Source organism: Meleagris gallopavo, chromosome 2 (genome assembly GCF_905368555.1).
Source record: "Meleagris gallopavo chromosome 2, MGAL_WU_HG_1.1, whole genome shotgun sequence".
Lineage (NCBI taxonomy): Eukaryota > Metazoa > Chordata > Aves > Galliformes > Phasianidae > Meleagris > Meleagris gallopavo.
In genome coordinates, this window is record NC_139405.1 from 14,851,862 (window position 1) to 14,878,245 (window position 26,384).

Consider the following 26,384-nt stretch of genomic DNA (forward strand, 5'->3'; position numbering starts at 1 on the left):
ACTTTACTGCTACGTAACAGGAAAGTTTGCAAAATACTTTAATAAACAGTAGACCTATGGAAGAAAAAGCATCCGAAGTAGTTAGAAGACACTTTGCAAAATCAGCTAAGACTCATGTGCTAATCTCAGCTCTTCTGAGATGGTGCCATTATAACTGAACAGTGTAATAATGCAGATGTCACTTCCCTTAACCCTCACAGTACAGTCCCAGACATGATTTGAGTTCAGCTATCGGGAGGGAGTGTCAGCAGAGGCCATCTGAGCAAGTGAGTAGAATTCACCTAACCAAAAAGGTTCCGTATGCTTAGCTCTGCTGAAACAGCAGCCCTTGGAGCAGTGGTGTAGCAGCCGAAACCCTTCCCACCTATTTTAACTGGATGGGGAATTTGTGATGGCTATGTGTGTGAGGAGGTGGTAGGTGTTCTTCCCGCTGTAGGACACAATGCTTTTGACTTCCTTCTGTTACCACTGCCAAACGATGCCTTCGCCAAAGAACGAGACACGTCAAGGTGGGTCATCTATGTGATTTCAGACAAAGAAAGCATTCACAGCAAAAGAATAAAGTAGCGTGTAACAGTACACAGAAACAAAACTGCCCTGGATGGAGAGCAAAGTTCCAACAAACTTGACACTACAGTTGCAATAACTGCCCTGAACTGTCTGACAGGTTTTTCTACAGAGGACAGATACTCCCTGCAGCAGATGCCTTGGGCATGTCAATTTAACAGTCAGACAAGCTATTTTAAACTGGTGACAAAGCGGGTATGAGTTTGCATGGGACTGGCAATAGCTTGTTATGGGACAAAACTGGCAACACCTTTACCTCTTTAGTAAATTTGAGAACTTATAAAGGGATGCCTGAGGCAGCCAGGCTTTCAGAAGTGCAAGACACAAGTAACTTCCACTGATACTGTCTACATTCCCCTGGCTCTCTGATGCTACAAATTAATCCAAGACTTAAAAATAGTTTTACAAACTGGCACTGCTAATGAAGTTGGCAACCTTCCTCAGAAAGGCTTTTGTAATAAGCAAATGAACATAGATGAAGCCAACAGATGCCTATGCTGCCCAGGCTCAACTAGGCCTCATTCAGTAGGAAGCAAGGTGAGGATGAAAACTTACAAAGCTCAGGGACATCTAATGGCTGTATGATGCACTGATGCAGGAGGCAATCCCATCCCAATGTTGCTCAATTTTATTTATCCAATCCTAATCAACATCAAGAATTCAGAACATTTTATCACCGCCTACTTCAGCCTGAAGCATCGTCTCTCTCGCTTACGCTGCCCTTCTTTGCATCCACAGAGCTGTCTAATTGACCATCTTCAATGACACTGACCTACCCACTTGCTAAAATTCTCTGATGTGGAGATGTACTTGCCAAACAGGTAGAACTGAGTATTCACACTGCTTCATCACAATTAGTCATCTATGAACCTAGTTTCTCAGTCTCCATGTTTGTCTCCTTAGAAATCTAATTAAGCTCAGAGTAATCACACCATCACCACATCATGGTTTGAATAAGCACGGACCAGCACAACCAGCAAAGTTTCATTGCACAAGTTTTCACAGTTCAGTACTCAACAAGAGTCGAGTATCAAACACAACACAGGCTTACATTTCTTCTGCAGCAAGCCTGCTCATTACTTTTACTTTATTTAGGTATGGTTCTGGCTGATTTTCTTAAAGGCTGGAAGTCAGTTGTATTTCTATATGTAATCTGCAGTGATATTATGAAAACTCATGCATGTAAATCAGAGAAAATAAAGAGAATGAGGAAAAAGTTTTTCCAGATATGTAACACAGTGATATATTCACTGTATATTCAGATATACTCACACAGTGTTGTGACACACCTGACACTGTGACTTATTCTACGTCTGTAAACTTGATTGTATGAAACAAGCTTCAAATTAACTCCTCTGCTTTAGAACATTTATTTCTCATGTTATTTTAAACAACAAAACAAAGGCAATCTCAAAAAAAAAAAAAAAAAAAAAAAAAAAAAGACTGCTCTTCAGAATGCCCAGCTTCAAAGTCACAAATATCTGAGACTGCAAAGAAATCCACTTGCACTGGAAAATGCTAAAACCTGACACTAGAAATAGTTCTGCACGGGTAGGCTCCTTGTTTGCTCAGACTCACAGGAAAGTCAGGAGAGCTGAAAATAGTTGCAGACTTGCCCTGTGCAGTGTCCATTGTAAGTCCACCACCAAAGGCACATAGGCCATTTACATTTTCACACTGCTTTTACTTAGCCCATGGGCTTTTTACACAGCCCATTCTGGAACCTGCAGGAGGAGCTACCAGAAGTAGTAAAAATTCCTGTCTTCTAAAACACCTGCTAGAAATTTCTAAGTGTATCAGTTACAATTCTACTCCTCTGCTCGTAAGCCACTTCTGTTAAACAATCAACTTATTTGTAGTATTTTAAATAAGTGCTTATGTGAGGCCTTGCTTGTGGTTCATAGTGCAAGTTTTGCATTTGTTGCTGTAAGAAAAAACACAAATTAGTAACAGGCCTGTTAATAGATATCTTTGAAATGGGCAAGAACTAACTTGACTGAAACCCAGTCAACAATATTCATTTATTTTTCATTTTCAGAGTCTCAGCTTTTTCTCGAAAACAAAAGGAGGATGATTGAACAGTTTTTACTTCATCTAGCTAACTGAATGTATAAACCTTCCTATCAACTTCAAATTGTATAGACTGGAGGGAAAGATATAGGGATGATGTAGGTTCTACTCTGTCTTGCCACATCCACTGAATTCTCCTACAACTTAGGCAAATGTGCATTCCCCATTCTGATTTTAATTCTTCCTACTTTATTTTTTAAGGGGAAAAAATGATAGAAGTTAGCTCAAGTTACTAAGAACAGAATTACTAAATAAAGACTTAAAAGATCTGTGCTTTGGCTCTGTGCTCAGATCACTCGCCTCTGCATAGCTTAGTTTGGGTCAGTTTCTGTCCATGTATTCTTCAAGACGCAAAAGCCACTTGTTCCAGTACTGCGAGCAAAGATCTGGATCCATGAAATGTGGATGCGCGGGGCAGCCGTCCTTATAGGCAACCACAATGAGTCCACAATGAACCTACAGTTAAAAGCAGAGGGCTGTTAGAGATTGAACATTAAAGTGCAACTTCAATCAAGTTTTAGCACATCACTGCAAAATACCAGCTTAGATCTTAACATCTCAGAATGGTTAGAGTTGGAAGCCACCTCTGGGTCTGCCTGCTCCAGCAGGGACACCCAGAGCTGGGTGCTCAGAACCACATCTGAGGGATTCCAAGGAGGAGCCTTCACAACTTCTTTGGGCCAGTGGTCTGGCACCTGCACAGTGAAGTGCTTCCTGATATCTTAAATAAGAAACATCTCAGAACATATTTCTTACAAATTAAATATTTCATATTTGACAAACAGCTGTAATATGCAAACTTAAGGAAGGTGAAGAGAAAGTGGTAGGAATCAGAATTCTGTTGTTGTCTTGAATTCATTGTCTTGAATTACCTTCTATACTGCAAAGCAGATCCTTAAAGTACATTTTCCCCCTTCAAAGCTTTGCAATTCTTTAGGTCAAGCAGGCCTGGCTACAGTTACCTTTGGAGTCTTAAGAGCATCATATGACATGAGCAATACATTCCCATCCCATTTCCCTGTTTGCACGCTCTTTTGCTTCATTTCTTCTTTCTTTTCCTAGTCCTGACACAAGATAAAACTACACAGAACAAAGCACCAGGCACTCACCAAATACCAATCACTACAGCTTTACCAGACCTTCTAGGACACAACTGTTCCCACTGAACAGGGCTTTCCTTAAAATCAGACAATATACTATGGACAAGCAATGACAGCAGAAAGAATAGTAGAATTATTTTGCAGTAAAGTTGTACATCGGTTTAGCCTGACCTAAGACAGGACTGTTTTGTTACAAATCCTACCAACAACTCCATGCTAAAGGCAGTAAGAGGGGAGAAATGAAAGTAACACAAACACTGCTGCTTGTCTTGGCTGGCAGCAGACTTACTGACCTGGAAGTCATAATTGGCATCATGATTTATGGCTCCAATATATGCTGCAACTTGCAGCGGGTTGTCAAAAGTATTCTGCAGAAATGGCTTTGGTTTCTCTGATGTCTTCCAATCAATCACACATAACTGTCCTCTGCATAAAACAACAAGAAAGAATGTTTCAGCTTAACTTCATTTGCAGCAGGAAACAAGGCATAGCACAGCAAAAGAAGGCATAGCACTTTTAGCCCATTTCCACCCAAAATCATGCTGCTCATTATTACTTCCAAGCTAAGAAAATCTTCCCCTTGCTGGCAGTTTAGATCTCAAAAAAAAGACTTTCTAATACCTGCTGCAATTCCTGGTAACTGTACTGCTCACACTCTGCTCTGAAACAAATCCTCCACAAGGCACAATAACAATTCTGTCAGCAGATTCACCTCTGAGTCCTTCCATTTCACCCTTCTTGAACGTCCTTCTAGCTTCCCCTCTCTAGCTCACCAACAGACCTGCTCCATCACAGGACACAGCTTCCCACATGCCACATAACACCACACAGCAGCGTGACATTATTTGGCTTCTTAGAGAACCAGTACCTCACCGATACTTAGCCACGCAGTCTACCAGGCCCAGATACTGAAGAGTTTCATGCTGAACTGCACTTTCCAGAGCTTTAACTTCACTGATATCTTTTAGGACATGTTGCACGCTTGATAAGTAGCCAGAAACAGCAGTGTCTTCTCCTTGCTCCTTAGTTGCCATCTCTTCAGGCAGAAATATAGATTCCAAAGCTGCATGAAAAAGTTCTCCTTGGAGGAAAAGATCTAGGAAAGATGCAACATATTAGGCACTACACATAATATGTGGCAAGCATGCATAATAGATATTACACAAAGTAATTCTTAAACCAGCCATCTTTTAATACTGAAGGCTTAAGGATGTAGGGAATACAATAAGACAGCAAAATAACTATCAAGAGAAATTCCCTCTCATATTAACGCTTACTTTACTTTGTTTTGGTTTCACTAATTCTGCAGAAAGAAAATAAGAACTTCACTGTTTAGTCAATGGCATTATTTTACTGTGTATTCCAAATGAGAATTTCTGAAAATTTAAAAACATTATTCTAGGTTTCTTGTCACATTTGCTTTCTATGTTGTACAGGTTCATTTGAATTGAACAAATCTGAAGCGGATGGGCATAGTTCTGTAGAGCAAGGGCTTATCTCAGAAATGTTTCAGAGAAGAATAATTTTAAATAGTTGTATCAGATTTGTGTCTGTTTTCCCTAGTAAGCTTATTCAGTCAAGTGCTAAGTAACTCAGAAAGAGCATAAAGAAGGATATACAGTTTTCCAAAGAACAACTGTTCAAGTAAAGAGCACTAGAGGGCATTTACCAGCCTTTCTCCAAAAGGCATTATCCTCCACGTCTCCTCAGACTGTCTTCAGCCCTACAGCTTGGGGGAGGTCATTTCTGTATGCGACTTTATTAAATGAAAACCTCTAAAACCTCTGAACTCTATGGAAGAAGCTGTATATACTATATATACGGTCTCTGATGAACTGCAGCATATACAGAGATATATGTAGTCTTCTGAACAATCAGGATGATACAATTCCAGAATGCTTCTTTTCACCCAGTTACAAAATACCTTTGTATCTACAAGCAGGCTGAATAAATTCAGCTGGAAAATTTATATTTGTAAAGAGAAAGTAGCAAACAGAGAAACAGCAGAAGCAGATAGGATAGAGCAAAGGAGTCTACAATCTAATTCCATTTTCCCCATTCATTTCTAGATCAGTTTTAACGGTCCTCAAAGAAAGATTAGAGCTTATATTAACAACATGTGCCCTCATAATACACTCTGACCTCTGAAATTGAAACAACTCAATGGATTTTCAAAACACTCAACTTCTAGAACCAGACATTGCAGCTAGTCTGGAGAGTTGTCTGGGACACACCATTGCTTCTGCTTTGTCACCATGCCGTGATAAGACTTACTTTTAGTGTATTCTTCAAAACCATCTTTCCCAAGTTCCAGTATCATTTTTTGCTTCCATCTTTCTAGATAAAAGGCCTGCTGTGGAGGGATAGTCTGTTGAAGAATACGGGTAACACTGGGTATTTTGTTTTTTTGTAAAGCAATTTTCATGGGGCGGTTTGAGTTGCTGCTCACAAGCGGAATTGTCTTTTTGGGATTTATGAGAGAAACCCAATTCTTAGGATTTTTTGTTTCAACCTTATTTGAAGGTGTATGTTTAAGAGGTTGTCCATATAACAAATTGTCTTCTTCAAATATTGTCTCTGGTGTTTGAGCACTGGCTTTGTAAGATGTAACAGAGCACACCAAGCTTTCGTATTTTTCTTGGTCAACTTGTTCATAACTGTTCACTTTTTTCTTCTTACTATAAAGACAAGCAGAGGTAGCCAGACACATATATGGGAACTGCTTTTGGTAAAATCGTGGCTGAAAAAGCATTTCCAGTTTCTCGGATTTCCTAGCCAGTACCTGTAAGAGTTTCATTCTGATGAGAAGCATTTGTGAGCAACTATAGTTTTCTTCCTTCTGTTAGGACTCGTCTGTAGACTATCATAATTTTCCCCTGTAGAAAAATAAATTTGTTATTTCCAAAGTCATAAAGCACATATCTATCAATCTATTTTTGCCCCTTGCCAAATAAAAATCTGCTATGGTGCCTTCATACACTTAATTCCATCAGAACTCCTTTAGATTACTAACACAATAACAGAAAGAACACATTAGCAATGAAACAGGAAACAATTCTGAAAAGAACCAGTGCTGGCTGGCAGAACTGGAATCAGCAAACATAAAGATGTTATCAATAGCAAAAGGAGCAATAGAGGATGCTCTTACAGCAACAATATCGTGAAACTCAACAATGATTTGCAACAGTCCTAAAAGGATGAAGGGCGGGAGGGAAGAATAACATAAATATGCCTATGAACATAGCTAAAACAAACCCTTGAATTCTGTAATTTAAATCAATACTACATAATTGCAGAATTGAGGCCCTATTCTCCCACTCAAAGTTATGTGATTACCACCACAAAGATCTCTGCCATCTATCCTCTGCAAACAAAGAATACGAGCAACACATCACCAAGCAACATTAGCATCTTGCTTTAAAACTCTTTTCTTTCACCACACTTCTTATACAGCACTTCATACAGCACCCAAAATGTGGGCACCACAGAAAGCAAAAAATGTGACAGGAGGAGTTGTTTTGCATGGACAGATTCTGAACTCATGTGGAACTGCAGGGGAGGCAAAGTGTGGGTGCAGGAATCTGTTGCACAGAACAGCTTGCAAAAAAAAACGGGGCTATGCCAGCTGCAGTTGTTTAGATCAAAGAATCTTGTAACAAAAGGGTGAGACCTTGGACTCCATTCCCATAAATACTGTTCTTCCTCCATGAAGGACAAGACCTCCCAGCTGTAGAAGCTTAATCAGGAGTAAGCAGACACACTGTAGTTTTTCTTCACTGGCTTCACTTTTTCACACTGATTCTGTATGGTTTAGGCAAATAATAACTGATCTAACAAAAAGCTAACATAAAACATCAAGGTTGCAAACACCATGTGACATAATGCAAAATTAACCTGTCAGAAACAAATTTAAACCTGGACAATTCCATTAAATTAATCAGAACTTTGTGTCACATAGTGGCATTTCCGACCCAGGAGCACTACAGCTAGCTTTGCAGTACAAACTCAACTCAAAACAATAAAAAACAAACCAGCGCAATAGTATCTAAGTTTGCAGCTTCTCAGAATATTGTTTGACGACCATTACTGTGCTCACCCAAGCCTATCAATCGAACAGAATAAATAATGGGTCAACCACTGCGTATTTGTTATGCTAGTCAGGGCGTAAAAAAAATAATTTACCAGTCTGGAAATACAAAGCATAGGGGGGAAAAAGAAAAAAAGGCTTAAAGTAAAGAAAAAAAGCTCCCTTGAGCAGCCCCATTTACAGCACCGAATCCCCAAAAGGATGGCACAGCAGCCACTCAACCGCTCTCCTTCAGCGAACCCCACGAGAGCCTTCTCCACTCGCTACCGACCCACGCACAGCCTCACCCCACTTCCCCCGCGCTGCAGAGCGCGGCGTGTGCCCGCTAAGGCCCCCAGCCCGTCCTCGTTTCCTCAGGACGAAGCGCCAACCACCGCTACCTGCGCGCCACGCTTCCCGCCGCCGCTTACGCGCATGCGCGACAGCAGCCGCCCTCAGCACTCTTGCGCCTGCGCTTCGCGGCTTGTCCAATTCGTAGTTCTTCCCCGCCGCCGGCTCCGCGGCCCCTTCCCACCGCACCGGAGAAACTCCGCGCTAAATACCACGGTATCTATTCTATCTTCCTCTAGGTTGGGTTTTTGTCGCTTTTGTAAAGCTCCCCAAATCGCGAAGAGAAAAAAAAAGTTAAGCACTACGCCGCCATCTTAGATGAAGGCAAACAGCACGCTGCCCTCACCTAAGATGGCCGCCGCGTCGAGGGGCCGGGCGCAGCGGCCCCGCCCCGCGCTATATGAGGGGCGGCGGCGGCCGTGAGGCGGCAGGCGGGCGGCTGGCGGTACGGAAACATGGCTCTGCTTCGGGACGGCGCGCAAAGCAAGGTGAGGGGGCAGTGCCGCGCGGTGCTGGGAGCTGGGCCGCCGTGCGCTGGGCCTGCTCCGCCAGGCTGCCGGCGTTGTGAGGTGCGGTCCCAGGCGGTGGCCTGCGCTGAAGGGCTGTCAGCTGTCATTGGGCTGTGCCTCCCTCTCTCCCGCTCTGGCTGTCGTGTCGGGCACCGACTTGGTTTTGCGTTCCGTGAGGTGCTGCCTTGGGACGTCGAAGCCCAGAGTGAGCGCTCAGGTCTCGGCGCTGAGTGTGTGTGGGATGATTTGCTGCGTTCGGGCGATGTTTCAGAGGAAGTGCAGCTTAAAAGCTGAGACGGGAACTTCGTGAGGTGTTTAATGGGAGTGCGTGCAGGCAGTGCTTAGAGATGCCTCTTTTACCAAGTGGTCTGCCTGGTTTAGTCTGTATGCCTTAATAGCTGCCTGCAACACCCCGGGTGGAAGGAAAGGCAACCTTCCAGCAGGGGTCAGCTGCCTGGCCAGCCTCTGTAATGCTGGATCTGAATATAGTTTGCATTATGCCTAAACTGAACTCACTGGAAGATGAATTGTGCTTCAAGCTGTTTTTGCTGGTTAAGGGTTGTCTTCTCAGTGTTCTCTCCAACCTTCTGGGAGGTGCCTTAAAAGACTTGAAAGGCTAGAAATGCCCCCTCTAAAGGAGGGGAGACTTAAATTAGATATAAAGAAGAGATTTTTTACTCAGAGATAGTGAGGCTCTGGTGCAGCTGCCCATGGAGGCTGTGGGTGCCCCATCCCTGGAGATACTCAAGGCCAGGTTGGATGGGCCCTGGGCACCCTGAGCTGGTGGGAGGCAGTCCTGCCCATGTCTGAGGGTTGGGACTGGATTGAATTTAAGGTCCCTCCCAGATGTAAAAAAATACATCTGCCTTGAACAATCTTGTTAAATAACCTCTTCTATCTGCTTCCCTAGAACATGAAACTTTTAAAACAAACGATCTATTGAACTGACAGAATCTTAAGTGTCTTGCTTTCTAGTTCTTCACTTTGAATTGCGAATCAGCTGCTACTTCTATCTGCTATGCGTTAAATGACAAACATTCAATAAAGTATCTGTCACTTGAGAGTAGTGAGTGAAAGCCTTTGTAGGCTGCAGAATCTGCAGGTGAGAAAATAAAACATCAGCTGTCTTGCAGCAATGAGTAACTGTGTATTAATCTGCCTTTCTAACATAATGGGCAGGAACACCAAAGGGAGGGGAAAATGTTCCCACTAAGGGTTCAAGTAGCTTTAAACTCCCGCAGTAAATGACCAAAGATTAACTAGCTATTCAGGTAGTAAGACTGTCTTGGGATTCCAGCAGCTGCAGTGAAAATAGAAACGTAGCTATCTTGTCTGTTCCTGTTTAGATATGTGGGCAGTAGATTAAGTTTCTGTCTGTGAAGGAAACATTACTATGTGCTAACCTTGAGTAGGAATTGTTGGTGTGTATAAACTAAAAACTGACCCTGAGTAAGTAAAGCAGAAGAGTGTCAAGATATATAGGAAGAGGAAGGGAGAGTCGGTAGGATAAGGGGGATTGGAATTGCAGTGGGAAAGATAGTATAATGGAGAGGAAAAGGCACTTCAAAAAGCGAAGCAAGCAGTGGGACTGCCAGGCAAAGCTTGTGTGAATATACTGAATTTGTTCAAATGCTTGATTATTCAACTGCAGATTTGGGTGTTCAAAATACTGTTATCAAAATAGTGAGAGTGAGTGTTGTGGCTGCTCTTCTTCACAATGTTAGCGGAAGAAGAAATATTATGTCGCTAGGCTTTTGCTGGGGACCTCCTGTTAGCACTTCTGAATGGCAGTTCTCTGTTCTAGCCAACTTCTGCAAGATGCTCTGGAAAGAAGTTGCCTACTAGGTCTTTTGCTCTGCAAGAGAACACTTTATAGGGAGATCAACTACTAGCAAGGTGAAAGTTACTGAATAGGATTAGTGTGCTGTCCAGTCTATAAGAGTCTATAAAGCTGGCCTAGTGGTTTGGACTACTGACAGGATCTCAGATCCACAGGAGATGAAGATTGCATGTGTTGTAGAGTCCCTTTTACTGTTTCTGGCGTCACTATGGGAGGTTGGCAAAGCATTCTTGGAAATGCTGAGTATAGATTAGGGGCTTGCTTCTGTTGCACAATTTCCATCTTAGCTCGGCATACTTCATGTTATAGATGAAATACAGACTGGAAGTACTTCGCCTCAGGCTGTGCTCTGCAGGCAAATTGCTATGGCAGGGTAGACTTGGCTTGTGTTGCAAAGCTGGTGCTTGATTCCTGGAGTGAAGGGAGTTCCTATGTGCTGCTAGCTGGAGCAAGATGAGTTAGAGGCTTTGTCTTGAAATATGGGAGCCCTGAATGCTGGCAGTATCCTTCCCACAAATCCTTTCCTCTGTTGAGGGCTGTTTGACCACTTGAGAGAAGAGTGAGTCTGGGATCCCTCTCACAGGAGAGCAGAATGATCAGGGAGCTTATTGCACAGCCAGTGGCAACAGGTGCTCTAACCATAGTGCCTGCTTTCACAGGATCACAGAATGGCTTGGGTTGGAAGGGACCTCAAGGATCATCAAGCTCCAACCCCCCTGCTGCTGGCAGGGTCACCAGTCTCCTTAACTAATACTAGACCAGACTGCTCAGGGCCCCATCCAAACTGGCCTTGAACACCTCCAGGGACGGGGACATCCACAACCTCTCTGGGCAGCCTGTTCCAGCACCTCACCACTCTCACAGTAAAGAACTTCCCCCTGACATCCAACCTAAATCTTCCCTCCTTCAATGTAAAACCATTTCCCTTGTCTTGCCTTTCTGCTTGATTGGAAAGCTCTGCACTCAGTGAGGAATAGCATCTCACTGGGAATAAACTAAGCTGCTGCTTTGCTTAAAACAAAGATTAAGAGGGAATAATGAAATAATTGCCCCACTGGAGCCGTGTGGTACAAAAATCACAGATTTGGGAGAGTTTTCTGTAGTGTAAGTAGCAATGTAAAGCATACACATAACCAGGAAAACAAGCAGGCTTCTTGTAACTTGGACAACTTCAGGACTATTTCAACTAAATGCCAGAGAAATAATAGCAGTTCTGTCCTAAAGGCTGTGAAATCAAAGCTGCTCATCTGCTGTGTTGGCTCTTTGCTGTGCACATGTAGCGTGCTTTCAGACATATTTTTAGTGTCTTGATTAAGAGGAATCTTAAGTTACTTGTGCTGAATATGACTGAAATGCAATTCTAGGAAGTAATACTGAATGTGTGCTGGCCAGTTACTTGAAGGGCTGCTGGTTAACTCCTGGGTATTGAAACAAGGCATTCTGTAACTGAAAGCTCTATAGAAACTACTCTACAGAAACATCATGATATTCTAGTGGCCTTGAGAGAGCACTTAAACTGGTTTAACTAAACTACTTTTTAAAAAAAAAAAGTGGCTGCTGGGTAGTGGCAGATGTAATTACTTCTATTTGTGGCTGCAGGTTGACAGCAAGGTGACAGTCAGTAAGAGGGGAGCTGGCTGCAGCTGATAATTTGTGTAAGGTTCTGTGAAGTGTAAGCTCTCATTGAAGTATTACTTGTTCCTTCTGGAAGCCAAGTTATGCTGGAAACCTGTGGATTAATCTGACATTGAGAATGAATATGAATTCTTATTTCACTACCAGTCAAATGTTGTATGCAGTTGCTTGCACTGGCAGATTCTTTTGTTAGAATGGAGAAGTGACTGAGTCACTTCAACAAAACTAATGCTAAATTGCAAAGAATGTGACTCTAAAGCTTGGGATGCTTGCCAGAACCAGGCAGCTTCTGTGGCTGAGGATGTTTCCTTCCACTGGGAGCTTGCAAGTATGAAGATGTGCTTGTGCTGAATGAGGCCTGATCAGAAACTTGTTTGTCAAGTTGAAGCCTGAGTAGGTGATGATCAGCGCTGTGGTGATCCAACTTTCTTCTTTAAGCAGTAGAAAAACTGCTGTAAAATTCTGCCTGGATTGGTCAGTAACAATCTCCTTGCTATCTTTTCTCTTTAGTGTTGAGATTAAGTGATTTATCATAGTGTTCTCATTAGTACCATAATATGTGTTCTGAAGCTTGAAGCAATCAATGTGATGATTATCTGTTTTTCTGGAGAGCTTTGTGTGATGTTCTGCTCTAATTGCCAAGTCAGGCTAAATAGGAGCTATGGTGGTTGGTATCTTTACTGAACAGGAATCAGATTTTCTTGAATCCGCGTAAAGTCCTGAGGGTCCCAGTATACGGTGGTAAAGAGATATGAGATGCTGGAGGTATCAGTACTGTAAAAGTTGCTGTAATTGCTGCAAACCATAAATTTCTAAAATCCTTTGTGAGGAAGGGAAATAAAAGATGAAAGTAGGGATGCTGTGCCCTGCTAGTTGGAGTGTTCAAGTTTTCAGCCCAATTCAGCTGCTTCCCTGCTGTGCTGCTCCAGGAGCTACCATCTTTAGCACCTCTCTGTTCTAAGTGAGGCATGCTTTCACCAGCTGCTGAGCTCTGTTCTTATACCCCTGGTACTGAGGGTGTGAGGGAGAACAGACTAGATTCTGGTTGCTGAGATGGGGAATCTTGGTTCCACTCACTGTAGAGGGGAAGCAATGATGTTCTAGCTGTGAAATGCGTCCTGATGGAGAAGAGTGGTTAGGCTGGGGGGCTCAACTAGGGTAGTTCCCCAGGGAGATCTTGGGCTGGGTGCCTGATACGGTAAAGGAACAAGCCTTGGGATCTGAAGATGAAAGAAGGCTCTGTGCAGCCTGCTTGTGACTTTTTCTCATTGCTGCTTATGGGATGGGTGTAAGAGGAGTGATAGCAAACGTATCCTGAAAGATGAACTGCTGGTGCAGCCAGGGCAGGTGATTGTATTGAGATCAGACATTAGCGTAGAGCACCTGCTCTGGGTGCTCTCTGGCTTAGTGCCTTATAGAGCTGATAAGTTTGGGTGGGCAGAGGAGGAGGTGGGGGGAGAAGAGCTCCTTGGTTCCAGTTCAGTGGAAAAACGCTATGGGGAAACGGTGATCTGCACAAAGCTGGGCTATGTGAATGCTCTCTTTGTAGTGTAGAGCCTTTCTGCCATGACTGTGTAATCCGAAAGATCTCTGACCTGGAGTTAGAAGCCACAGTGACCTTCGTGGGGCTAGAATAGACCGGTGGCTTTCTGATCCTCAGTTTCATATTCCTGAAAGGCCTGATGCTAAGGCTTGGGATAGAGTTGATAATCCCGTGCTACTCTCCAACAATGAAATGCTTGATGTTTCAGCCTGCAGTGATCTTTATGCATAGGCTAGATAGTTATGTGTTTACAGTAGATGTTTAGGGCAGGAGAAGGTGCAAGACTTCTTCAGCAATTAGTTCTTGATTATTGTTCTGGTTTTTGGACCCTCCTGTTGTGGGCTGTGTGTCTGTATGTACTGCTGAGGCGTACTGCTGTTGACTCCTAGTTGTTCTTTGTAAATGAGGCCCTGCTGGAGCACTAAGCTCTGCTTAAGTAGCATTATTGGGGAGTTCTGAAGTTGTAGGTTGCATGTTCTTGCTGAATTGTTTTAATCTGACAAAACACCACCATCTTACATCCATACATTCATCTCCACTTCCTGCGCAGGCAACCACTGGGCATGGAGAGCTGAGGATGGCATCTAATCACAGGTTACTTCCTCTGTGACACTTAAGAAAGCTCCCAAGTTGAGGACTGGCTGGTTTGTGTAACCTTTCCTGTAGTTTAGCTGAGAGGAGGCAGTTTCCTTTAGCTTATCATGCTTTTCACAGACTCAGCAGTTTGTATTGTTAGTTCTGCTGATTCTGTTTGGACAGTGGAGATAAGTAAGCAGGATGCAAAACACAGTAAGAGGGGCTGCTTCTCACTGCTTTGGCTGCTGGTGTTATCTGGAATTAAAGCAGCTAGGAATTCTGAAAGTTGCCTTTCATTCAGATGGCAACAAACTTCAAGCTCTGCTCCTTGTGAAACTATTCCCTGAATGGTGGCCTTCTACCTAGCCTTCCTCTAGTACTTGAGTGGAGTGGTGAGGCTGCTGTTGGTGATGTTTGAACCACACCTCTGTGTTGTGATGCTTCATCTGTGCCTTCCTAGGGAGAGCTGTGTGCATGCAGAGGAGTGTGATTAGCAGCCTCACTCTGTAGCTGGGGTCCCCACGGTGCCAGGAGTCTCATACATTCAGAGCTGAGCAGTGTCTGGGCTGCTAGGGCTGCCCTTACAGGATGTGCTCTGTAAGCAGTGTTTGGGGTATCTCTCTCTTAGGTATGGGGACCTGAGCATATCTGCTACCAGTAACTATTAGTGATAGCTGGAGTCTAGCCAGCAGCAGCCTGGCTAGATGCAGCTGCATGCCACCCTGGCAGTTTGTCCTCTGCAGGCTAGTGGGGAGACTTGCTGTCTGCCGGGTCTGGATTTCAGTTTACAGATGGCCAGATGAGAGGGAGGGAAGTTTCCAAAGCTCCTGGAAGTGAAGCTTTCAACTTAAAAAGGACAACCTCTCGTCAGTTCTTATGTAGCTTTACACAGAAGCTTAAAGCAGCATTCAAGCAATCTGTAGTATGATGGCCTTGCTCAGATGCTGTCTAGTGCTATTTCCTTGTGGGTTTGCTGCTGGATCTTGTAGTTAGCAGGTGGTGTGTGCAGGTTCCTGGCTTCTGTTAGCCAATATGCTGCAGGGTGGTGAAGCAGCATTGCCTCAGCCCAGCTCTTGCTTTTCTGGTAATGCATGCAAAATAATCTCTAAAGGATAGCTTCGGGATTTGGCCCGGCTCTGACAGTTGCTCTTCAGCAAACTTCCTGTGTTGTGACCTTGATCAGCAGTTTCTCCCTTACGCAGGAAATAAGAATGATTTGTTAGACTGCAGTGCTGGGGGAAGAGCCTCTTACGAGACAAGATTTGTAATGCAAGAACCACCATATAATGTAGGTTGGGGCTATTGCTGGCTTCTAGAATAGATGTCTGAAATTGGTAGCAGCTTGTGTTCTTGATAGCAATAGCTTGTATTTCTTGATATCTAGATCACTGCATCTATTTGATGTAGGAACTGGATGCATGTATCGATACTCATCAGTTATCTATGCTGGATATGCTTAAAATCCTTTGCTTCCTGCTGAGATCACGTAGCTGTCTGTGACTGTTTGCCCTGAACATGTAGGTACACGTAGGAGTGTAGTATAAATAATTGAAGGATGCTCAATTCATAAACAAGAGGGAGAAAATGACTAAAGCTTGTGCTCTAAAACAGTAAGATTCAGCACAACCTGGCCACTTCCCTGGTATCCCAAAGCATAGTGATGATTGCCTCAGCCTCATCTGCTGTGAGTCCAAAACCATTGTCCTCATAAGGAATATCTGCAGGGCTGTGACTTGAGCTCAGAGCTCCTTCTCCCCTTACATCTTTGAATGAGAAGGCTACTCCACTGCTCTAGAAAAAATTAAGCACAATTGAAATGATATTTTGATTTAAGCTGTTGGAAAGAAGTGTCTCCTGCTAAGGAAGGCATTGGATCTGTTTAAAGCCTCTGTCTGAATTAGTGGGAAGGCAAGTCTGGTCTTTGAACCTGATATGCTCTGCAGTCTCCTGTTAAGGGTTTATTTGGAGCGCATCCACATAGCATGCTCAGAAACCTCTTCATAGGTTCTCCAGGTAGAAGCAAATAGCACTAAAATGTTGCCAGGCAAAGTCTCTGTCTAGGTATGGTAAGACTTGAATTCAGGAGAGGTAGAGACTTGTAGTTACAAGTATAAATAGCTTTCATAAAGCAAAGTTCAGGTATCTCTGAAACTAGTTCTCATTCTAGCTCATGGGGACTTTCTTTAAATAGCACGTGTGCATTCCAGCAGCTATTAACTTGATGCCAGGTACTTTGAAAATAAGATTATACTGATGCAGGGTTAGTACTCCAGTATTCTTGGGTTCTTGTCCTGTTTCTGGCAAACACTTGGATCTTAGACTTTTGGGAGTCTAAGGAGGTTTTAGGCATCTGCTCCATTTTTCCCTGGGGGCAAAGAAACCTTTACAACTGTTAGAACAGTTAGTAGAAGTGCCACTGTGGAATCTAACTTCGTGTGCAGTAGTCTTGGGAGGTCAGAGAGACAGCAGTGACCAATCTGAGCCAGAGGAGGAAGCACCCAGTTTTTGTCTATGGGTTGTCCTCTATGGTGGATAAAAATCACTTAATTCTTGTGCCAAAGCAGCTGTCTGATGTAAAGATAAGGAAACAAATCACAAGACTAGGCTCTTAAGAGCTGTTCTTCCATATATTGTGGAGATAGAGAATGAGGAGAACTATTAGTGTTGTTACTCCCTTAAATGATTTAATAGACTTTGGCTTGATGTACTTAAGTAAATAAGCTGGAGAAGTGCTGGAGGGAAGATGCTTCTTTTTAGGAATACTTCACTAATACCCTGTGTGTATTCCCTAACAGTTGGGTCTGTGGGCTCTTAAGTAACACTCTTCTTATTTTATGCATTTGGAAGAGAGGGTTGTGTTGAGGCTGTTATACCTCTGTGTATGCTGCTCCTTGAGGCAGCAGTCTGCTGCAATGTGGTTCTTGTTGACAATGCCAGTGACCAATTTAGCTTCACTAACCCTACTCGATGCTTGACCAGAGCTTGTTTTGTGAATTCTGTTGCAGCTGAGGTCTGTATCTGTAGACCTGAATGTTGATCCTTCTCTTCAAATTGATATACCTGATGCTCTGAGTGAAAAGGACAAAGTGAAGTTCACGGTACATACTAAGGTAAGATAACGGGGCTAGAAAGTGCTCTTTGTAGATATGATGCAAGTAACCTATGTATTTGTAATGAGCATACCTTCAAAGGTGGGTTTGGCAATGAGGAAAATCTAATTAAATGGAGCTTTTCCACTTAAAGATAGCCTGAGGGTATAAAGACAAACTTTTATACTTAAGACTTGAACGCTCCCTTTAGAGACAAGGTAACTGATACACTAGGTTGGCTTTACTTAAAATACATAAATAAAGTAGCTTGAGTCTGGGAAGGCTGGAGGCTGGGGGGAAGGCAGCTACTGCGAGGTGCCACAAAATAAACTGTATGAATGCTGTTCTACAGCAGTGCCTTTTCTTCAAATAACATTCTTAGTAAGGCTCTCATTTGAGTGCCAGCTCAGCTGAAAAGGAGTAGGCGAGGCTCTTACTAGGCAAAATAGCTTCCTTTGAAAATAGAACTGTTTCTAAAAGCGCTCATTTACAAAACAGTGAGGCTTCCTTATCTTCTCTTCCAGACTACACTGCCAGCTTTTCAAAGTCCCGAGTTTTCAGTTACAAGGCAGCATGAAGATTTTGTGTGGCTGCATGACACACTCAGTGAAACTGAGGAGTATGCAGGACTCATTGTAAGTAGTTCCTGGAAAATGTGATTCTAAACAGAGTTTTGTGGTAATTTAATGTGGAAATTAGTAAAGAGACAAAGTCTGTTTTTACTACTGCTGTTAGTGTTTCGTGACATGGTTATTCCTTATGCTTTCTTCTGCTTTAGTTACTCACTCGAGTGGTATAGCTCTAGTGTTAACTTTCCCTGTAGATTGGCTGGGAGCAGCAAAACAGACCTCAGTCTCTGACACCACAGTGGGACTAGTATCTGCCTGAAGGTGACACAGGAGACTGATCCATTAAGTCGTCTCTCTTGTGTTAAGATTATTCAATTGCTGCAGCAGAAAAATACTGAGGTATTTTTCTCTTATTTGGCTTCTAAGTGCAGGAGTAGCACAGAGCTGGAGGGAGATGACTTAAGCATCTAAGCTTCCTGGTTGCAGAGCCTTGCTGGCTTGACATGACCATGCAAAAAGACCGCCTCCTACAGATTGCTAGAAGTAACTTTGTAAAGCTTAAGATTGTTACTGTCTATCCCTAACCAATTATTCCTTTGCTAGATACCTCCAGCCCCTTCCAAGCCTGACTTTGATGGTCCCAGAGAGAAGATGCAGAAACTAGGGGAAGGAGAAGTGTCTATGACCAAAGAAGAGTTTGCCAAAATGAAGCAAGAGCTAGAAGCGTAAGTAGAGTGAGTTTGCTGCTAAGGGCTGAACGTAAAGAAGCCTTCTGGGAGAGCAATATATTTAGTGGTAACTGATGTTGAAGGTGCTGCTGTCTGATATTCTGTAAAATCCTGGAATTTGGGAGTAGGTCAAGCTTCTCTCAAATCTGGAAAATTTCCTGGTTACAGACTGAAAGTAGCTTCTCAATTGCTAGCTGGCTATTTCAGAGGCACACTGAATACTTTTACTGGAAAACTTGAAGCAATTCTTTGTACAATGGAGTTGCAGATGGATCTCAGTCTTTTTTTCTTTCAGTGAATACCTCGCTGTCTTCAAGAAGACCGTGTCATCACATGAAATCTTCCTTCAGCGGATTTCTTCTCACCCTGTGCTCAGCAAAGATCACAATTTTTGTGTCTTCTTGGAGTATGACCAGGATGTAAGACACTTTCAACTTTGCATGTGAGGCAGGGTGTTACAAGTGCTGCCACTCTTCTGTGTGGTTAGGTTAGAATGTTATATAAATCTACCTCAGTGTCAGCAAGATGTTGCCAGTAGTAGTTCTGTGAAATGATTGAAAGATAAAGGCATGTCTTTAGGTCACTTTGCTGCATTTCTTAACTGTATTCAAGTTAGGAAGCCAACTTGATGTGTCCTTGGATCTTAGGAACAAATACTGTGCAGGTGTGTTTCTGCTGTCCCTTTCATGATCCTTTAAAATGAAGAATATTGGTGTGCTGAAGTTAGTACTGCATTTGTTTTGTACCTTGTAAGTGGTGGATGCTGATCAGTGTTACCTAGGGAGAAGCTGAGCTGTTTCTGGGAATGAGAAAAATCTGTGTTGTGGAGTAGTTGAACTGCTAGTAAAGCTATTTGTTACCCGTACCATCTTATATAGAACTTACAGGGGTGTTAAGGAGAGCTTCTAAATCAGGCTGCTCTGTCATAGGTTAGACATAAGTGATGTTAATATTCTGTTAAAGTAGTCATCTTCTCCCTGCATCCATCCTGGATTAATTTGAAGCTGTCTTGGCCTCTCTTCTAGCTGAGTGTTCGGAGGAAAAACACGAAAGAGATGCTTGGTTTCCTTCTAAAAAGTGTGGTAAAGAGTGCAGATGAAATCCTCTTGTCTGGAGTCAAGGTAAGGTAGTTGGTTTACCTCCTATTTGCTTTATTCTTGATTGCTTCTTATTTCTTAAGGGACATCACTTATGTGCTTTAGGCTTAATGTATGTGAGGCTTAGAGTTACTACTGCAAACCTTACTGCTGTCCCAAGGTGTGCAAAGTAGCCTTTTGACTTTAAATAAATAAAAGACACTGAGGGTATAGATTGCTAAAAACTGGAGTATATTTCAAGAACCTTATGTGCAAGAGTTGCCCTAACACCTGATCCTGCTGGGAAGAGCTTCCCTTCAGCAAACATGCTTTTGTCTACTTCAGTGGTCTGAATAAAACATTAGTTATGATTTCTGCTCCTACTGGTTAAAATAAAATATGAGACACTCCTGAAGTGGTTCAACTTCAGCTTTTCTACCTTGTTGCCATGGTAGCTCTTTCTAATAGACTTGTTATCCTAAACACCATGTCATGAAGCTGGTATTACAGTACATGTGTGTTGTATGGATTTAAAATAAGCCTGTAAACTGCTTAATATTCAGCTACTGTGCTGTTAAAGGTCTGGGAAATGAAATTGTAACAGCTGTTAGTAGCCTTGAGGGCTCTCTGGTTACTTCAGACAGCCTGCAGTGCTGAGTAGTTTTGTGTCAAATCCATCTTTGCTTCAATGTGTAAAAATAAAAAACCAAAAATCTTACCAAATATTTAGAAATTCTCAAGGTCTTTCCTTGAACTCTACTTTTCAGTAGAGATTGACAGGCATAAAACTCAGGTAGCTAATGATGTTTGTTTAGACCCTTCCTTAAATAGAAAAGTGCCTGTGTTCTGTGGTAAAGTAACTTAACAGGTTATACTCTCTTTCAGGAAGTAGATGACTTTTTTGAGCAAGAGAAGACTTTTCTTGTAAACTACCACAACAGAATCAAGGATGCATGTGCAAAAGCAGATAAGATGACAAGATCTCGTAAAAGTGAATCTTTTCAAAGACCTTTCTAAAGACCTGCAGTCTCACTGGATTTAGTGATTTCTGTAGCCTGAAAACCTTCTCTTGTTCTTGCAGATATTGCAGATGACTATATTTATACTTCAGCTTGCTTGAACAGCCTGGCATTAGAAGAACCTACAGTTATCAAAAAGTAAGTAATGCTAATTGCTCATAACATTCTGAGTCTGGGTACTCTAAATTTTCAGAAAATCCAGGGAGTGAGTCATAGCTAGTTTGAGTTTCTTGAATTCCGCACAAATGGCATTGAAACTTTCTTTCCCCTGGTACATCAGAGGAAAGAATATCAGCTGCACTGTTTATTACCTAACTGATCTCTTCCCACTTATGCGGCAGAGCTGAATTGTACTGCTCAAAGCTTCTTCAGTATAGAAGCCCTGAATTTTATTCATGTCACAAACTCAGAGAATATAGGAAGAGTTACACCCCTGTATTCTGATGTATTAAATACATTTCCAGCTTACACTAGAACCTCTAAAGTTCAAAAATAGTTTTTTTTTCACCTTGTGGAAGCCTGGTCATTCTAAGATAAATTATCATGATAACAATGTACTGAGCCTTGTTAATGCAGTTTACAGCTGGAAAAAAAAAAACCCAACAAAATAGTCTATCACTCTTGGAGAGTAGCAGTGGGAAATTCTTTACAAGATTGTTAATGCTACTTGTTTGTTATTACTTTAAATGGTGTCCAGTTGCTCAACTCTGTTAAAAAGGAATCCAGCACCTCTTGCATTAAACCTTTTGTCCGTGTTTCTACCTAGACCATCTTTTGAATCTCTTGTCTACATCTATATCTAATGCTTATGCATTTTCCTCCCTGAGGTACTTGCTGAAAGTTGCTGAACTCTTTGAGAAACTCAGGGTAAGAGAAGCTTTGGGAAAAGTAAAAATAACACAAATCTGTAAGTCTGGATGACACTGTCCTGTTACATGCAGATTCTATAATCTCTTCTGCAGAAGGTGGAGAGTAGAGTTTCATCTGATGAAGACTTAAAGCTCTCTGAACTGTTGAGGTACTACATGCTCAATATAGATGCTGCTAAGGTGAGAACTTTTCTTTGTGAAGCTTATTTTTATGGAATTGTGACTCAGTTATCTCTGTGCTTTGAGAAGATAGGAAGGGAGATCCTTGTCTCACTTAAGAAACTTGGCGCTTTTGAATGACAGCAGAATATAGAAACTATGTATGCAACTACTGCCTAGTCCACTTATGAAACAGTTAAGACGTCTAGCCAGTTTCTTTGGCTTGTAGAGGTAAAGAACTCAGAATCACAGAATTGTAGGAGTTAGAAGGGACATCTAGAGATTGAGTCCAACCTACTTATTACAGGGAACCTGTTTTAGCATGTTGCACAGGGTAGTGTCCAGACAAGTCTTGAATATCTCCAGAGAGAAGACTCGACAATCTCTCTAGGCAGCTGGTTTCAGTGCTTTGTCACTCTGACAGTCAAGAAGCTCTATGGGAGATGCTCCAGGCCCTTAATTGTCTTTGTCACCCTCTGCTAGACTCCTTCTAGGAGATCTCTGACTTTCTTGAACTGAGGAGCCCAGAATTGGAGACGGTACTCCAGTGTGTCCTCACGTAGGATAGAGTAGAGGGGGAGGAGAACCTCCTATTTGCTGGCCATGTTCTTTTTTAATGTACCTTGGGATACTGTTGCCTTCTTTGGCCACAACTCAATGGATTCTTGGGACTTAGAGTCAATTGAGTTTCAGTTCCCAGTATTCTGATACTTCCAGTGTTTATAACCCATTAAAAATGTTGATGACAAATTAAAAATCCTTAAGCAAATCCCAAGTACTGGAGCCCTTTCATATGGTTATGTGGTAAACACGTGACAGCTATTGGAGTCTGGGCATCCAACAGGTAGTGTATTACTACTCGGTGGGGACGCCCACCTTACAGAAGGATGAAACTGTTTTAAAGGGAGTAATCATGACTAAAATAGCCCTCAGGCTTCCTTGATTAAGACATAAATCACTGTCTTGAGCATGTGATACTGTACTGGTAAAACACTTCTGCTGCTTTGCTAAGAGTAAAGAGTGTTAGAACAGCTTGTTAGAAAAAGCATAATCTAGTGCTGGAAGAAGTGAAACCTCCTGCTAAAGTAGTTGTATCTCAATTTGGACTGCGGTCCTCTTAAGATTTCTACATGTTATTCCTGTCTGCTTTCAGGATCTTCTGTACAGACGTGCAAGGGCTCTTGTTGGTTATGAAAATTCAAACAAAGCTTTAGACAAAGCCAGGCTAAAGAGCAAGGATGTCAATCTGGCTGAGGCACATCAACAGGATTGTTACCAGAAGTTTGAAAAGATTTCAGAATCTGCAAAACAAGGTGAAAAAGACTTTGCTGTACTTATCCTCAAGGGAGATGTTAATGCAGTTGTGGTTTCAATGTGACCTTGAACAGCTGTAGTCCTCTGAACACTCTCCTGTAGCAAGTAGTCTGAAATTCTTAGGGACTGTGTAAGTGTATGTAAAAACTCATGCAGCTGTACCTTCAGAAGAATGATTGTCTGAAGCTGAGCCATGTCTGTACTAGACAACTTAAACATAATAAAAGCCCTCATTTGCTTTCTAGACTGAACTCTTGTTCTTAGCTTCCACACCAAACAACTGTGGAATCAGGCTTTTTCTCTGTGCTGGTGCTGCTGAGTGCCTAATAGCAAATCTCAAATGCTGCTGCTTAGTTGTATGCTTTTGGCCAGTATTAAAGAGAAATGTACCTTCAGGTTGCACACAACTTTCTTCCTATTCCTGGTTTCCAAATGCTCCAGCCTCTCCCAGAGCTTATGTGGCTCACTGTTTTATTCGTGTTGTTTTCCTACAAAACCCTTCTATTTCAGAGCAGATAGGCAACTTGTCTACTAAGATTGCACTATTGTGTGATTCAGTGCATATTCTGGCTAGAAACAGTGAGACTTGGCTCTTAAATCTTTTTGTGGTCAAACACTGTACTAGAGTTGCACAATATGAAACACAAAGGGCATTACTGAAACTTCAGTCATTACTTTGTACATCTCTCATCTGTGCTTATGCTTTTTTCCTACAGAATTGATAAGCTTCAAACAGAAGAGAATAACAGCCTTCCGCAAAAACCTAATTGAAATGGCAGAACTGGAAATAAAACATGCAAAGGTGTGTTCTTTAGAATTTAAGAGGTAGCTTGGATAAGTGAATAATGTGCAACCTACAACTTATGTGTAGGCTGTTTCCTTTTAAGACTAGCAATTGTAAAATAGAACAGTCATGTTCTCTAACTTGAGACCTAGAGAAGAGGACAGAAAGGAATTGAAAGTCTGTAGGTATTTGTATATACAATGAACAAGTGCTGGCAGTCTCAGACTGTCTTGTGGGACAAAGGTTTTCAGCCTGTTACTCCTAGGATGCTGGCCTGTTGTCCTGTGAGTAAGAATTCTCAGTTTAGCATGTAGCAGGCTGCCCTTTCATTTAAACTTCCTGTGAAGCCACTTCATCTATGGGATTTGACCCCTCCTGAATATGCCTGATAGTAGGCAGCTGTGGATGCGTTACTGAGGCATGTGGCATGTTCTACAGCTTGTGATCTAGCTGTCAACTCTTTGTTTGGCTTTGTGAAGGGAGACTCTGTGCTGAGCAAACTTGATGGAAGATGGGGAGGCCAAGTTGCATGCTGTAATCTTAATGTAGGAATGCATATACTAATTGTAGGGTCTGCTAATTTAGAGAACAAAGTGGGAAGCCTGAAGAAGTAACTCTAGCCTCTTTTGGGAAGTCTAAGGAGTCTAATTTTCTACTCCTTGGACTTCATTATGGGTAGCTACTTCAGTGCTGTGCTTAAATTAGATATAGGAAAGGCTCTGTTTGGCCCACTTTAAAAAAAAAAAAAAAAGTTCCAAGTCTCCTGTCCTTTTCCTCCTTCCCACAGACAAGGTCACAGTTGCAGGTTTACAGAGAGGAGCAGGCCACTGACTGCTTTTGACAATGCTTGAATACTTGTTTCTGCAGTACAATCTCTTAATTGCTGTCACAAACTACAAAATCTGGGGATGGACCTGACATCTTTGAAGTTCCTTCATTGTTGAAAACCTGATTTACACAATCAGTCTGACTCACCTGAAACTAATTATCTTCCTTTCCAGAATAACGTGTCTCTCCTGCAAAGCTGTATTGACTTGCTCAAGAACTAAGGAGCCTTATTCTGAAAATGTGAAGGAATTTAAAAAAAAAAAAATATCAATTGCACTCAATGGCTGGGGTAACTTATTGGCTCAATTTCATAAGCTTAAAATAAATATTGTCACTGAGGTTATTTGACTAATACTTAAATATGTTGATAGTGATGTATTGACTTCCTTGGTATACATGAGAGCAGAACTGCATATGAGTTGTCTGGATGTACCTAACATCCTGTTGACTGATAACTCAAAATGAGTCAAATGTTGGGGGGGAAAAAAAAAAATTAATTTGCTGTTGACCAATTCTTCATCTAGCAGAAAATCTTTTTGGAGAAGAATTCCTATTTTCCAGGATCGCAAAGCAATCTGTTGTTGTAGACTTGATATTTGAAAGTTGCGAGTGGGAATGACTTATGTGTAGAAATTTTATAAAGTAAATATCTTTAACATTCCATTTCCCAGATGGATTTCTACTACAGTATATTTTGAATTTGTATAACTACATTCAGTATTTGTACACTTGGGTGATACAGCAAATAAAGATATCTGACTAAACAAGCTGTTGCTCTATGACAAGACTTTGTGTGGGATCTAAATGACATAATAGGGCTTCCAGTTACAGAATTATCACATTACTCATCACCTGGAGCTTTTCATTCTGTGCACTAGAGATGTATATTTGGGTCAGTAGAGTTGATCTTGAAGTGGATGTTGATGTGAAATATGGGGAGTTGAGATCATGCTGCTGCTTGAGAAGCGTTCTTAAACTGTTGGTTGCTATATGCTATGCACCAAGGAAACCAAACCTTTCTTAAACCAGTGTTAGGTCTGGATGGCTTGGACTCCTTCAAACCACTTTACAGTACTTCATTTGTGTTTTATTGATCCTGACGACATCTGCAGTACCAAGAGGCTGTTTGAAACTTCAAGGCTGCTGCAAGCACAGCCCTTGTCAGTCTTCTGTGTAAGCTGTACGTCTGTACATTTTGTGTGGCCAACTGGGCATTCACCACTATAATCTAGGTACTCCAATATGGCATGACAGTGTAGCTGTCATTTGGTGTGTGAGGGTATGGGTCAGCTACTTGTGTCCTTCTAGAGACAGCTTTCTATAGAGTAAAAGAGAAATTTGAGCATATTTTTTTTGTTTGAACTTCTAATTGTGCTGAAAGCAGACTACATAGCTATGCTCTGATCAGACTGTTTGAAATGGTTTCAGCTAGACAAGCTTGTTCAATTGCTTACTCTTCCACAGCCTACTGCTTATTTATTTGGACTCCACTGTGCTGCTCTTGGCAACCACATCTTAAGAGTTGTTAGGTGGTAGCACTGTCTGTAACAAAGAAACTCTGCTTGTCCTGGGTGTTCAAGCAGGCAAACTTTTCTTAAGCTGTGTGCTGCACCTTCTGCCATTACTTTGGCTCCTTCATTCAGAGGAAAGAGGCTGAGATTTCCTGGGGTCAGTTAGTACGCTAGTTGTGTC

At 42.1% G+C, this 26,384-nt stretch overlaps 2 protein-coding genes across 8 annotated transcripts; one reads left to right on the plus strand and one right to left on the minus strand.

The window, feature by feature from the left end:
• Window positions 1-21: 21 nt before the first annotated feature.
• MGME1 (mitochondrial genome maintenance exonuclease 1) lies at window positions 22-8,489 on the minus strand. 6 transcript variants are annotated; one of them, XM_010706574.4, is made up of 6 exons: window positions 8,205-8,358; window positions 6,520-6,613; window positions 6,012-6,090; window positions 4,611-4,833; window positions 4,031-4,163; window positions 22-3,093 (listed from the first exon to the last, which is right to left on the minus strand). In XM_010706574.4, exons 2-6 carry the CDS (start codon window positions 6,547-6,549, stop codon window positions 2,959-2,961), a joined length of 600 nt encoding a protein of 199 aa, XP_010704876.1. In that variant the 5' UTR covers window positions 6,550-6,613; window positions 8,205-8,358; the 3' UTR covers window positions 22-2,958. The 6 variants fall into 6 exon arrangements, with proteins under 6 accessions (XP_010704876.1, XP_085075164.1, XP_019468147.2 ...); XM_085219038.1 differs by having other exon boundaries at window positions 8,112-8,247; XM_019612602.3 differs by having other exon boundaries at window positions 6,012-6,613; window positions 8,235-8,489.
• On the plus strand, window positions 8,239-25,459 carry SNX5 (sorting nexin 5). Of its 2 annotated transcripts, none has more exons than XM_085219035.1 (13): window positions 8,239-8,370; window positions 17,263-17,367; window positions 17,871-17,981; window positions 18,519-18,640; window positions 18,939-19,062; window positions 19,669-19,764; window positions 20,605-20,710; window positions 20,801-20,876; window positions 21,566-21,605; window positions 21,701-21,787; window positions 22,920-23,079; window positions 23,797-23,882; window positions 24,866-25,459. In XM_085219035.1, the coding sequence occupies exons 1-13, from the start codon at window positions 8,239-8,241 to the stop codon at window positions 24,911-24,913; spliced, it is 1,293 nt and encodes a 430-aa protein (XP_085075161.1). In that variant the 3' UTR covers window positions 24,914-25,459. The 2 variants fall into 2 exon arrangements, with proteins under 2 accessions (XP_085075161.1, XP_010704874.1); XM_010706572.3 differs by lacking the exon at window positions 8,239-8,370 and adding an exon at window positions 8,478-8,642.
• Window positions 25,460-26,384: the final 925 nt, after the last annotated feature.

Coding starts and splice junctions, on each gene's coding strand:
- MGME1 (XM_019612602.3), bottom strand. CDS start 6,549: ATGCTTCTCATCAGAATGAAACTCTTACAGGTACTGGCTAGGAAATCC. Junction 4,164..4,610: donor GACTGCGTGGCTAAGTATCG/GTGAGGTACTGG, acceptor TGTTTTATGCAG/AGGACAGTTATGTGTGATTG. Junction 3,094..4,030: donor ATGCCAATTATGACTTCCAG/GTCAGTAAGTCT, acceptor TTTTAACTGTAG/GTTCATTGTGGACTCATTGT.
- SNX5 (XM_085219035.1), top strand. CDS start 8,239: ATGCGCGACAGCAGCCGCCCTCAGCACTCTTGCGCCTGCGCTTCGCGG. Junction 20,877..21,565: donor GAACCTACAGTTATCAAAAA/GTAAGTAATGCT, acceptor TTCCTCCCTGAG/GTACTTGCTGAAAGTTGCTG. Junction 21,788..22,919: donor TCAATATAGATGCTGCTAAG/GTGAGAACTTTT, acceptor GTCTGCTTTCAG/GATCTTCTGTACAGACGTGC.